The sequence below is a fragment of the Gracilinanus agilis genome, chromosome 2 (genome assembly GCF_016433145.1).
Source record: "Gracilinanus agilis isolate LMUSP501 chromosome 2, AgileGrace, whole genome shotgun sequence".
Taxonomy (NCBI): Eukaryota; Metazoa; Chordata; class Mammalia; order Didelphimorphia; family Didelphidae; genus Gracilinanus; species Gracilinanus agilis.
This window is the reverse complement of record NC_058131.1, coordinates 281,743,244-281,757,125: the sequence shown is the minus strand read 5'-3', so window position 1 is coordinate 281,757,125 and position 13,882 is coordinate 281,743,244. Positions and strand designations below refer to the sequence as shown.

Genomic DNA, 13,882 nt, shown 5'->3' with positions numbered 1-13,882 from the left:
ATGGGATAGCCTCTAAGTTGGTCTGTATGTCTCTGTTTCCCTAGGCTCCTGCCCTCAAGTTCGCTTGTGCTTACTGACCCTGACCTTCAGGACACAGCCCAGTTTGAATGTCTAGTGAGCAATGATGCTGGAGAGGCCCGGCGGCTATTTTGGGTCACTGTGTATGGTAAGTATGTGAGAAAATGTGAGAAAGCTAGGGGGATTGGGTGCAAGGTGGAGTCAAGTGGAACCAAAGTTGAACACCCAAGGGAAGGGAAAGAAAAAGTTCTTGTCCCATCACCACCTCCAAGAAAGCAATAAGGCCCATCAAAAGATCTCTAGGACATGGTCCTATTTCCCAGAAGAGTTAAGAATGCTCCCAAACTTCCTGCTGTTCTGTAATGAGTCTACAGTCCCCAACTATCTCATCTCTGGGTACCATTAAAAGACTTTCTCCTTCAGTGCCACCTACTATTGCTGATGACCGAACAGACTTCACTGTTACCAAGATGGCGCCAGTGGTCCTGACCTGCCACACCACTGGTGTGCCAACTCCAGTTGTTTCCTGGAGCAAAGGGGGAGCCCAGCTGGGGAAGAGGGGGAGTGGCTATCGTGTCTCTCCCACAGGTAAAGGTGGAGATTGTCAATCAATACCATTGAGAGCATTCATTGAGTGCCAGGTCCTGTGCCTGAGCCTTTGAAAGGGTGTATTGGGAATATAGGACCTAGGTTTTGCCCTGAGGAGGGTTACATCCAAAGTGGAGAAGACAGGACCAGTGTATACCTGCAAAGCCACTTAGAAATGATTGCCTGGAGATTGGTGGTAACCTTAACCAAAATAGAGAAGTCAATTGGAGGAGTTGGTTTAGGGAGAAGACAAAATGAAAAAAAAAAAAGCATTAATCTGGAAGTCAGGAGTTGTGGATTCTAGTTCTGGGTGGCTGCATACTCACAGTGTGATCTTGGACAAGTTGTTTCCATTCTATATGGCCTCAGTTTCCCCATCTCAAAAATAAGAGGGTTGGTTAAATGATCTCCATGGTCTCTTCCAGCTCTGAGATTCAGGAAATCTAGAATTCTGAAGCAAATTCAGTTGAGTGCATCAATGTTGAGCATAAGAATGAATGAAATTGAGAGAGCAGCTTGGTGGTTCAGTGGATTAAAGAGCAAGGACTAGAAACTGGAGATGATGGGTTCAAATCTGACCTTAGATAATTCCTAGCTATGTGACCCTGAGCAAGTCCCTTAACCCCCATTGCTTAACCCTTATCTCTCTTCTGTCTGGGAATCAATAACACAGTATTGATTCTAAGACAGAAGGTAAGGGTTTAAAAAAAGAATGAATGGAGTTTGATAGGGTTAATTAGAGAAAGGACCCTGAAGGGAGTTTCTGCACTTGCTATGGAACAGAGAAGAACACGTATTGAAAGGAGATGGGAGTAGGGGTGGGAGCTGGAGGTAGGGAGAGGAATATTGCAGGTCCAGGAAATGGAGTCATAGTCAGGTCTGGAACAGGGATATGTAGACCAGAATCAGTTCATACTGGTTTGAGAGAGCCGATTGTTAAATTTTCTCTTTAAACATTTACTTTTTGGAAATTGGCAAACATTACAAAATCAAGGCTAAATCAATTATTCTTTCAATTTCTAGATCTAAGAAAACAATGGAGAACATAATAAAGGTTATCCTTAAAGGAGTTATACTTATTTTTCCATCCAGCTTAACATTTACCAGCACACTCCTGCCTGGAAGGGAATGTAGAAGCCATCTGATACAAGAGTTCTTCATTTTTTGTGTGTCATAGATTCCTTTGGCAGTCTGGGGAAGTCTATGGACCCCATCTCATAATAATGTTTTAAAAAGCATAAAATAGATAAATAGGATTGCATAGGAAACTAACTTTATTGAAATATAATTATCAAAATATTTTTAAAGATCAAATTTATGGAATCTATGAAATCTATCCATGGACCTTTATGGGGTCCATGGAACAGGGTTAAAAACCTGTGCTCTAGCCCAATCCTCAAATTTTACAGATGAAGAAACTGAGATTCAGAAAAGGTAAATAACTTTTCTGAAGGTCTTAAAAAATGGATAGAGCTTGAACTGATAAATCACAAAACAGGGCATCTAGAGGACTTTAATAATAGTAATGTTGTGGGTGCCTGATGAAATGCCTGAAGAAATAAAGGTTTGATCCAAGAATATTGATTTATAAGTAATGAATGTCAATTGCCCAACAAATTGAGACCAGTCGCCATCTTTAGCTTAGGACTGGACCCCAAATTCAGGGGGAAATAGGCTTTTATATATTAAAAGCAATTAATCGAGTAAAGGCCAATTAACTAAAAAAGAAACAGTACAACATTAGGTAATCTGATTTCTAAATGGAGGAGACTAAGGACTTTCCAAGGTGAGAGTAAGCAGGTTTAAATCCCTGAATTCAGAAAAAGAGGTGTCCCACTCCTCTGAAGTGTCTGCCTATATACAATCAAAGGAACATGCAAACAATAACTAATTGACCAATACGGGGCCAGTTTTCAGATAAGCCATATAGGTTGCTTAAGATGTATAATTGTGAAAAAGCTCCTTGCATCAGTCTTTGGATCTGAAGGGATTTCTGGTTAGCATAACCGTCTCTAAGGAGCAAATAGGGTGGTCCAGCTTCTCAGCTGCAGGGCAAGATCCAAACAATACAATAAGATTTTCTCTCAATTCCTAAAATTGAATAAAAATTTCTCAGAAGACAGAATTTAGACTAGATCCATAATTGAATAGAAACTAATCTAGCTTCAGAGTTGAGTTACAAGATGGAGTCAGTGTGGTTCACTAAATTCCTCTATTCCCACTACCACTTGTCCTAATCTCCTCAGTTCCCTCAGTAGCAATCAGAGCTAGCATTTATATAGTGCTTTAAAGTTTGCAAAACCCCTTGATTCTTAAAATAATCTTGGGAGGTAGTGGCTATTATTATACTCATTTTATTGATGAGGAAGCTAAAGTAGGCAGAGGTTAAATGACTTGCCTAGTGTCATATATCTAGTAAGTGTCTGAGGCAGGATTTGAATTTAGGTCTTCTTGACTCTTAAGTCCAGTACTACTATCCATTGTGCTACCTGGCTGCCAAATCAATTCCTACTATGAGGCATCACTCCCATTCTAGAGATGAGGAAAACTAAGACTCAGGGAGAGGTTTAGTGACTTGCCCATAGTTATACAGTTAGAAAATATCAAAGCCAGGATTTGAACCCAGGTCTCCTGATTTTTTAATGCAGCACATCTCTCCTTAGGCCTGAGTCTCCTGTCTCCCATCCCAAGGTTTTTTTGCATTGCAGTCCACCATCTTGGCCTTTATAAAGGGTCAAAAGGTTGCAAGTCTGTGTGAGGACTCTTTGGGGCAAAGACTTAGCTGGATCAGAGATCCCCTGCCATGGAGAGGAGTGTTTGTGGAGAGTAGCCTGCTCCTTAATCCTCTCCCAGACCTGGGGCACTTGTCCTCATGCTTCTTTGTCCATGCCATGTTCTTGTTCCCTGCAGGTGCCCTGGAGATTGGGCAAGCTCTGCCCATCCACACAGGCCGCTATACCTGCACAGCCAGGAATGCCGCTGGTGTAGCCCACAAGCATGTCATCCTCACAGTGCAAGGTAAGGCCCATGGGATCTGCCTTTTCACCTCACCAGAGATGGGAAAGATCCCAAGACAGAGAAAAGTTTAGACTCCTGGACTCTTTGATGAGGAGACCAGCCAGACTCAAGGTCTAGAAGTCTATTGATTTGGCTTTTTGGATGGACCTGTGAATCCTCCTTCCTCTCAAAGGTTCTTAGAAGTTTCATAAAACACAGACCAGAGATTCCCTAAGCCTTCAGAAGGGCAAGTATGGCCAGTATGGTATCTCAGGATATAGACCTGGGGGACCTTTGGTCTCTTCCCTCTTTGAATACCCTTCTGTTTCAGCCTCCCCAGTGATAAATCCATTGCCTAGTGTGGTACATGCGATGGCTCTAGATGATGTGGTCCTACCTTGTGAGGCCTCTGGCATTCCTCGACCAACCATTACCTGGCAAAAGGAAGGGCTCAGCATTCCAACAGGTGAGACATTTGTGTGGCAACCAGGATGAGAAGGGGAGTTGGGAGCAGCATGATTCTAGGGACTTCCCTCAACTTTCCAGAGGCCAATGAATTCAGCTACATATTTTTAACACCCTGTTCGTTCTGCCTTTATCTCCCCCTGGTCCTGACTCTTTCCTTCCCTGTCTTGGATTCTCCATCCCAACTAACCCAGCCCATCAATCTCCAGTGGCCTCCTGTAGAGCCCTTACCACCATTCCAGATGGGAGACCAAGGAAGGGCATCTTACTTTTTCTTGGACTCCTTGAAATAAAAGCAACTCTGGTAATTGCCAATGCCTAATTTCCACCATTGCCCCATCCAGGTACTAGTGCCCAGATTTTGTCCAATGGGCAGCTACGGATCTCCCGAGCTAGTGCAGAAGATGCAGGCAATTACTTGTGCATTGCCAAGAATCCATCAGGGACAGCTCTGGGTAAAACTCGGCTGGTGGTGCAAGGTAGGAACTGGCAAGAAATCCAGACTGGTTCTGGGAACTACTAATTCTAGGGGCTCAGGAGATCTCTTTACACACCCCTGTACCCCCCAACCATCACCACCACTACCATAACCTCCATCCTCACCATCATTTCCACTACTCCCACCACCTCTACCATCAAAATCCTGTCAGAAAGCATTTGGGATCCCTCTGTAGAGAGGGGGACTAAGGAAAAGAGAGTTGCTTAAAATAGAGCCCTAAAAGAAAGTCATTCAAAGATCATTGTTCCTGGATATGTTCACATCTCTTCTTTCCCCCCACCAAAAAAAATTGTATTGATAGTTTTTATTTTAACTTTACACACATTTCCCACTATGTGTGTCCCCTTATCACCTGACAAAAGAGCATTCTTTTTAACAAGAGTTTTTCACCTGGATGGGAGGGAAATTTTTCTTTAACTTTATTTTTTCAATTACATGGAGAAACAATTTTTGACAATTATTTTCTAACATTTTGGGATTCTGATTCTCCCCCACTCCAGTGGTAAATAATCTGATAAAGGTTACATCAGTGCTTTCAGGCAATACATATTTCCATATTCCCCATTTCATAACTGAAGACACATATCACATATACACTAAAAAAATTTATGAGGGAAATAAAGTGAAGGATGGTATGCTTTGAACTGCAATCAGATTCCAACATTTCCTTCTTTTGCTGTGCTTAGTGTTTTTTTTTTTAATCATGAGTCCCTTACTGACAATACTTTAGTTTTTCATACTTGATCATTGTACAGTATTTATGTTACTGTATACATTGTTCAGGTTCTGCTTACTTCACTTTACATCAGTGTATATAAGTCTTTCCAGGTTTCTCTGAACTCGTCCTATTTATCATTTCTTATGGCACAATAGTTTTCTATTACAGACACATACCATACATAGCTTGTTTAGCCATTTCCCCATTGATATACAACCACTCATTTTCCAATTCTTTGCCACTACCAAAAGAGTTGCTAAAAATATTTTTGCACCATAGGCCCTTTTTCCTTATCTCTGATCTCTTTGGGATACAGACCCAGTAGTGGTATTGCTGGGTCAAAGAGTAGCAGGGAAAAATATCTTTATTTCATTATGATTGATTTTCCTTGTAATGCATTTAAAAATGCATTTCCTTTTATGGAATTAAACACACTATTCTCAGATGAGGTCCCAGGATTTCACCAGTTTGCCCAAGGGATCTATGGCACATAAAAAGGCCTTATAACAATAAAAAAAGAGGTTAAAAATGAAGCAAAACTAACCAACATATTGAAAAAGTCTAATATTATAGATTTTCATACCATGGTCCCCTAATTTTGAAAAGACACAGCAAGAGGTGTTTTCTTGCATCTCTTCTTTGGGGTCAAGCTTTGTCATTACAATTTTGTATATGTTCCCCTTTATGAGGACTGCAGGAATGGAGAGGCTTCTAAGGGGAGCCTCTCTCTGATGGTAGCTAGTGTTTGACTATCCATGATGAGCTTGTAATTCCCTTCTTTGTGAGCTTGTCCCTAGGGAAATCCCTACATGCACACTTGCACTCTTAGCTGGTGTGTGTGCTCAGAAAGCACTGAGGATGATGTCTCAGTTCCCAGTGCATCTACCAGTCTTGCCTATCCTTCTTTGCTCCCCAATATCTCCTGCTTCTGATTGGCTGCCTTTTCTACCTTAGAACAGAATTGAAAGTTTCCTGGGGAACTGGGTGACCAAGTTTGTTAAATCACTAACTTTTAATTTTATACCTGCTGCTATCTCCTTACCTAAAGGATGCTATTGTGTTCATTGTTCAGAGGCTTTTTCTAGAGCTGGGAATGTGGCCATGGAATAAATGGAGGTACTATCATAGACCATGTACTTAAACAAAACCTAATTGGGAGGGCAAATCTACCCTTTGGCTTTGGGGATTATATGCCATTGGGAGTAATCCAGTAAATCAGTGATCCTTGAATGAACGAGTCTGTTGACTGAGGAAAGCCTTTGTGATACCTGCAGTGGCAAGAGAGCTAAAGTGGAAGTTGGAGTATTGGGTTTGGATCCTGGTGGTTCTGCCACCTGTGCAACCTTGGGCAAGGCACATAATCCTCCTCTCTGGGCTTCAGTGTCCCCCTCAGTAAAATAAGGGAGTTGGGCTAGTTGGCCCTCTCTTAGATTCCATAACTTCATGCAATCTGTTACATTTACGGACTTGAACTGAGGGATGTTGATAGGGTCATAGGATACAGAGTTCTAAAGGGCCCAAGATCTCATTGAATGCAATTTCTCATTTTACAGATGAGGAAACTGAGTCTCAGGAAGTTAACTAACTTGCCTAGGGTCACACAGTGCTTAACTTAATCTATTGACGATTGGTATAGCTGATAATAGTAGAGCCAGGAATTGAAGCCACATTCTTTTTACTCCTGATGCATGTTCTTTCCACTGTCCCACATGGGCTCTCTGTGAGCAAAGCCCAACAAGCTGGTTGGTTATGGGCAAAAGGTGTGTTAGAGTCATCAGGGTAGATTCCTGCCTGGAGGACTATGAGGAAAAAGATTATGACTGAACCCCAACTATCTCTGCTTCCCCCTTTTGTTCCTGCCAGTCCCTCCTGTGATCAAGGGTGGGCACTCTGACCTGTCAGCAGCGGAGGGTTCCCAGGCCCTTCTGCCCTGCATAGCCCAGGGCATCCCAGAGCCTCACATCACCTGGAAAAAAGATGGGTTCGTTGTGCCCAGTATGGAGGGGAAATATGCCATCCAACCATCTGGGGAGCTACTAGTGAAGAATTCGGAGGTGAGTGGGTCAGACCAGTGTCTTCATGAGTCCTTAAAGGGAAGACTGGGAAGGGCTTCCTAGATCCAAGCCAAGAATATTTGTGTCTGCATTTTTCTATATGGATGAATAGGGAGTAGTAGCAGGAACCTAACACACTCTTGGATTCATCTTTGAGTTTAGTCTCTTGGAAGTGTGCATGATGGCTTTGGTGATAGTGATAGGATGAGGAGTCTCCCCCTATTAGAACCTTCTAGGAGACCTCTCTATCCTGGGCCAGCTCATGCAGCTCTCCTTTTTTCTCTCCTGTGGGTTCCATGTATTGGTTCATCTGCTCCTTTCTACTGGCATTTCCTTTGTTTCTGACCATGATTTCCTTTCTCCCTGCTCTACTGGGGAATGAAACACAGTCTCTCTGAATCTTTTCCTTTCTAAAGTGACATCTTAAGTTTACCAAGTATGTTTTGTATTGCTCATCACAAAGAGGAAAGAGACTGGCTAAAACGATAAGCAAGGGGGCATCTGGGTAGCTCAGTGGATTGAGAGTCAGGCCTAGAGACAGGAGGTCCTAGGTTCAAATCCAGCCTCAGACACTTCCCAGCTGTGTGACCCTGGGCAAGTCACTTTGACCCCCATTGCCCACCCTTACCACTCTTCCACCAAGGAGCCAATACAGAGAAGTTAAGGGTTTAAAAAAATGATAAGCAAGTCCAAAACCCCGCTAATTTATTAGAAACTTTGAAATTCCTACATTCTAAGTTCCCGCTGATATTTCTTGCAGTTTCATTAGAGACGCTCCTGTCTTTGAGTTAAGAGATAGCAAAACACTAGGCAGATGGCAGAATCATGATCCAGATTCCTTTCCGTGGGTTATAATAACATCTAACAAGATGAAATTTAATAGACAGAGATGCCACTTTCATAGCCTTGGGTACAAAAAATCATGCAAATTCAGGGTAGATGTAGCCAGACAATAATTCCTGCTGTTTTTCTTTCTTTTTAACAGATCTGATAGTTTAAATAAATGGCAAAGTGGCTGCCAACAATTCTGATGTGATCTCTGGATACTTAGTGTCAAAATGAAAGGGGATAGTGTTATTATATTCTGTCTTAATCAAAATACATTTGGAACATTGTGTCTAGTCGTGAGCATTATCTTTTAGAAAGGATATTGGAATAGCTAGGTGACTCAGTGGATAGAGAGCCAGGCCCAGAGATGGGAGATCCTGGGTTCAAATTTGGCCTTAGATACTTCCCACCTGGGCAACCCTGGGCCAAATCACTTAATCTCAGTTGCCTAGCTCTAACTGCTCTTCTGCCTTGCAACTGATTTTCAGTATCAATTCTAAGAAAGAAGGTAAGAGTGTAAGAAAAAAAAAATAAAGGATGTCAACAAACTGGAACAGATGAAGGTGATTATGATTTGTAAGGTGACAAAAATCATTTCAAGAGGGACAGAATGCTAACAACTACAAGATAGCCAGCTTGAGAGATATGAAATATTAGAATACTAAAATCAGTTAAGGAATAGAGAAGAACTTGGATGGGATATTCTAGCTATACTTGAATATTTGAAGGAAGGACTACAATGTAGAAAAAGGTTTTGACTTGTTCTTGTCTCTGAGAAGTAGACTGTGGCTGAAGTAAAAGCATTGAGTTGGAATGGAGTAGATTTTAGCTTGATAAATGGGAAAATGCTCTAACAATTCAAGGTGGCTAAAAGTGGAATGGGATGCCTAAGGCAACGAGGAGTTCCCCTCCACTTTTAATCTTCAAGTAGAGATTGGATGATCCTTGATCAAGGATACTAGAGAAGAAACTCTTCCTCAGATGCATGTAGGGATACCTGGCTTCTAATATACTTTCAGTCTCTAAGAGTCTATGATTGTAAGACCTAAGTTCCAAGTCCTAACTCCACCACCTATTGGTTATGTGACTTTAGGCGGATCCAAAGCTTAGTTTCTTCTTCATTAAAAAAAAAAAAAAAAAAAAAAAGAATTTATGGGAGCAGCTGGGTGGCTCAGTGGATTGAGAGCCAGGCCTAGAGACTTGGGAGGTCCTAGGTTCAAATTTGGCCTCAGACACTTCCTAGCTATATGACCCTGGGCAAGTCACTTAACCCCCATTGCCTAGCCCTTGCCACTCTTCTACCTTGGAACCAATACACAGATTGATTCTAAGATGGAAGGTAAGGATTAAAAAAAAAAAAAGAATTTATGTCATACCATTTACTCATAGAGGGACAGCTAAATAGTACAGTGAATAGAGAGATTCATCTTCCTGAGTTCAAATCTAGCCTCAGATACTTACTAGCTGTGTGATCTTGGGAAAGTCACTTAACCCTGTTGGTCTCAGTCCCTCATCTGTCAAATGAGCTGGAGAAGGAAATGGCAAGCCACTCCAGTGTCTTTGCCAAGAAAATCCTGAATAGGGTCACAGAGAGTCAGACATGCCTGAAAAACTACTGAACAAATTTTCTCATAGAAAATGAGTTGAGACTTATTTGCAAGCCAAGATAGTGTTGATAGTTTTAAAGGCTGGGGACTCATTAGATTCTATCACACTTAGTAATTTTCTTTTCTTTCTTTTTTAAAACACTTAGTTGTCAACACATGAGTCTCAGGCCAACAGCTTCTCTGGGTCTAAAGAAACCAAGGAAACATGCCAAGTGTTTCTCTCTTCTCTGGTAAAATATAAACTGAGAGTAGGGCTACATTGCTCAGGCTGCCAGTTATCACCAGCACCCTCTTCTTCTTGAAACTATTTTGTGCTCATTTTATATTTACCTAGATCAATCAGTCTGTTAATAGACATTTATTGCTTATGATGTACTAAATTCTAGGACTACAAAGCCCTTCGCCCAAAATGAAACAATCCCTGCCTTCAAGCAGCTTACATTCTTACATCCTTGTAATTACATTACAAGGAGCACATTGTTGTTCAGTTGTTTTCAATCATATCCAATTCTCGGTGACCACATTTGAGATTTTCTTGGCAAAACACTTAGAATGGTTTGCCACTTCCTTTTGCAGCTCATTTTACAAATGAGGAAACTTAGGCAAATAGGGGTAAGGACAGATTCAAACTCGGCAAGATGGCTGTCTTCCTAATTCCAGCCAAGTGCTCCATCCACTGTGTGTGTGTGTGTGTGTGTGTACATAGATAGATGATAGATAGATAGATAGATAGATAGATAGATAGATAGATAGATAGATAGATAGATATNGATAGATAGATAGATAGATAGATAGATAGATAGATAGATAGATAGATATAGAGAACTACCTACAAATAAATACAAGGTAGCTAGGGGTAGAGTCCACTAACAGTTGGAGGATACCACTGGTGTCAATGTTATTACTTCCTAGTAAAACATAAGCTCTCTAAAGGCAAGGACTGTTTCTTTTTTGCCTCTGTATCTTAGCATCTAGTACAGTGCCTAGCACATAGTAGGTGCTTACTGTTTGTTGAACCGAATTGAATTTTGATTTTTTTTTAGAGTACGATGATTCATCTTAAGCCACTGAGTGTCATCTTAAGTAATTCCCTGCTTGGGATGGAGGGGAGAAAATCGCCACCAAATACAGATGTGACTGATCTCTTTCCTTTTTCCTGTAGCGGCGGGATGCAGGGACATACACGTGTACTGCAGAGAATGCTGCTGGCCATACAAGCCGCCGAATACACCTCTCCATCCTATCCCTCCCCACCTTCACCACACTGCCTGGGGATCTGAGCCTCAATCATGGGGATAAGCTGTGGCTGCGTTGTACTGCCCGGGGGAGCCCCACTCCCCACATCAGTTGGATGGTCAACAACAGGCTGGTCAAAGGTTTGGGCCTCCCTTGGTTAGGGAGCAAGGTGGGCTCAGGGAAACTCAGCTGGAAGGACCTGTGAACATTAGATGAGGGGACCGTTCCTGAGGGCCAGCTCACTAACAGACAAGATATGGAATAAAGACAGGAATGGGAAAAACAGAAAACCCCAGACTTGACAGAGTGAGACTACCAGAAAGGAAAATGGAGATGTGGTTCTTGACTTCTTCTCACCACCTTACAGAAGGCGTGTTGGAACAGGATGGGGGCAGTACACTGCAGCGGGCAGCCGTCACCAGGGAGGACAGTGGCACCTATACCTGTTGGGCAGAAAACATCGTGGGCAAAGTCCAGGCTGTCAGTTTTGTCCATGTGAAAGGTAGCATCCAATGACCTGTCTCCCCTCTGTACCCTTTGTAGGACTAGTGAACTGACGGGCTTCTAACATGTGACAGAGAAGCTCAAGTGGCCTTAGAGATATCAGTATAGTTTACTGACATGCCATCACTATCTCCCAATCTGCTCTCATTCCAAGAGCTCCACAACAAATAATATACATAATGTCAACATTTTGGTTTTTTCAGAGGCAGATGAATTAGGACATATCTGCAAGGGGCAGAGTGGTGGTGATGACTTTAAAAGATCGGGACTAAAATTAAAAAAAAAAGATCAGGACAATAGTATTCTATCAGACTTAACTTTTAATATATTAGAGGAATCGCAAGCCAGCAGCCTCCGAGGTCTCAGGAAACCAGGAAGAAACATGTTAAGTGTTTCTGTCTCTTTCGATGAAATATAAAAAGCTGGTGAATAGAATTTTTCCATTTTCTGTCTTTGTATACCCAGAATCTAGCACAGGCACTGGCACATAGTAAATACTTAACACATGCTTGTCGACTGATTAAAGTGCTTTGAAATCCTTTAGGGATAAGGGCTGGTGAAACCTAGACCATTGTTGCATGTACATCTCCCTCTGAAAATCTTTTGGTGGTATGGAGTTGGGGGGAGGGAGCTTTGGGGCAGGGGTATTCCAACTTTGGAATATTATCTATTGCTCCTATCCCAGGTGATAGGTTTCAGGTAGTGCTCCAAGTCACTCAGTTCCTTGATGAAGGGAAAGGGGGATGCTGACCCTCTTTCCTAGCCAAGCTCCCTTCCTCTGATCATCATCCCTCTACAGAGGCACCAGCTCTACACGGTGAGGCCTCCTCCCACCTGGTAGAACTTTTGGGTGACAGTGCCCGACTGGACTGTGCTGCCCGTGGTGACCCAGCACCTGTCATCCGCTGGATCAAAGATGGCCTCCCAGTGCTCAGCAGCCACCATAGGCACCAGCTGCAGAATGGTTCCTTAGCCATCCACAGGACTGTGGTAAGACCCAGCCACTAGGCTCAGGGTAGGGAAGGATAGAACTAGGGACATTCTTGAGACTCCTTATTAAGTCTAGATCGCTGAGGGGATAGCCTGGTGCAGTATCACACACATGCTTCTGTGATAGAGAAGGGGTCTCTTAATAGAGTGATGGCATAAAGACAGAAAAAAAACCTCTGGGAGTCTTCCTGACAGTCTCTCTACTTCATTGTGGTATAGTGGAATAAAGGATTCAATTTGGAGGCAGAGGCCTTGGGTTCAAGTCCAGCTGTGCCATTTCATGCGTGTAGGATATGAAATCTATAAATTAACCAAATGCAAAAAGTCATCAGATTAAAAAAAAATAGAGGAGAATGAAAGGTTAGACAAATAGCAGCTAAGGGGAAAATTCCCAACTAATAATGAGACAGAAAAAAGACACAAAAGACAAAATAAAAAAAAAACCTTGCTTGGCAAAAACAAATCACTTTATCTTCTCTTGATTTGTTTCCTCATCTGCAAAATGAAGAGGTTGAATTAGATAATCTCTAAAGTCCTTCCCAGATCTAAAATCTATTTCCTACTGGGGTCACTGAAAGTCATTTTGGGGAAAGTTACAATTCTGTTATATGGTCTCACCCTCTTTGCTTGCAGGGGATAGCTCTAGACACCCCTACCTTTATCACATTTTGACCTTATTCAGAGATTTTTCTAACCCCTGTTGGATCCTAGGACTTAAAACTAGAAAGAATCTTAGATATTCTCAAGTTCAACTCCTCTTCCCCATTTTCATATATAATGAAACTAAGGCTCAGCACGTTTAAATGATTTGCCCCCCAAAAAAAGAAAGTAGGGGTTAAAAAGAAAAGCTGCCTAGTACACTGAGAGTGTACTTATGCCTAGAGTCCCACAGCCAGTACTGTCAGAAATGGGGCTGGAACTGAGGTCTCCCTGACCCCAAGGCTAACTCTATCCATGCCCTCCCTTGGATACTCACCTCATGCAGGGCACGAGCCCATATTTAACCCATATAATCCCCTAATGATTTTTTTGATTTAAGTCATAATCCTTCCATTCAGATCATTGTGTCTGGGGACAATTTGGTCTTGAGATTCCTGTTCCTCCCTACTAAGTGCTTCCCTCTCTCACCCTTCTCCCTTCTCAGATGGAAGATGCTGGGCGTTACCATTGCCTGGCAGAGAATGAAGTAGGTGTGGTGGAGAAAGTGGTGACCCTCATCTTGCGTAGTGAGTCTGGTCCTTCCTTGTCTATCTAACCCCTGGGGCTGCCTCTCCCCACCAACAGGCTCAAGTGAGACAAGGCTGGGTCTATGGGAAATAGGTTGGCCAAAAAAAAGTTGGGGCATCCCCAGTGATAGTCTGAGAACCCAAGCTAGAGA

At 42.4% G+C, this 13,882-nt stretch overlaps 1 protein-coding gene across 1 annotated transcript; it reads left to right on the top strand.

The window, feature by feature from the left end:
- The first annotated feature begins 3,975 nt into the window (after nt 1–3,975).
- On the top strand, nt 3,976–13,759 carry LOC123233628 (hemicentin-2-like). The gene is made up of 7 exons (XM_044659693.1): nt 3,976–4,069; nt 4,413–4,547; nt 7,149–7,339; nt 10,937–11,150; nt 11,378–11,512; nt 12,314–12,504; nt 13,649–13,759. Exons 1-7 carry the CDS (start codon nt 3,976–3,978, stop codon nt 13,757–13,759), a joined length of 1,071 nt encoding a protein of 356 aa, XP_044515628.1.
- Nucleotides 13,760–13,882: the final 123 nt, after the last annotated feature.

Excerpts from the sequence above, each read along its gene's own strand:
- LOC123233628 (XM_044659693.1), top strand. The coding sequence starts at position 3,976 with ATGGCTCTAGATGATGTGGTCCTACCTTGTGAGGCCTCTGGCATTCCT. Across the intron at positions 4,070-4,412 it reads AGGGCTCAGCATTCCAACAG|GTACTAGTGCCCAGATTTTG; the intron begins GTGAGACATTTG and ends TGCCCCATCCAG. Across the intron at positions 4,548-7,148 it reads AACTCGGCTGGTGGTGCAAG|TCCCTCCTGTGATCAAGGGT; the intron begins GTAGGAACTGGC and ends TGTTCCTGCCAG.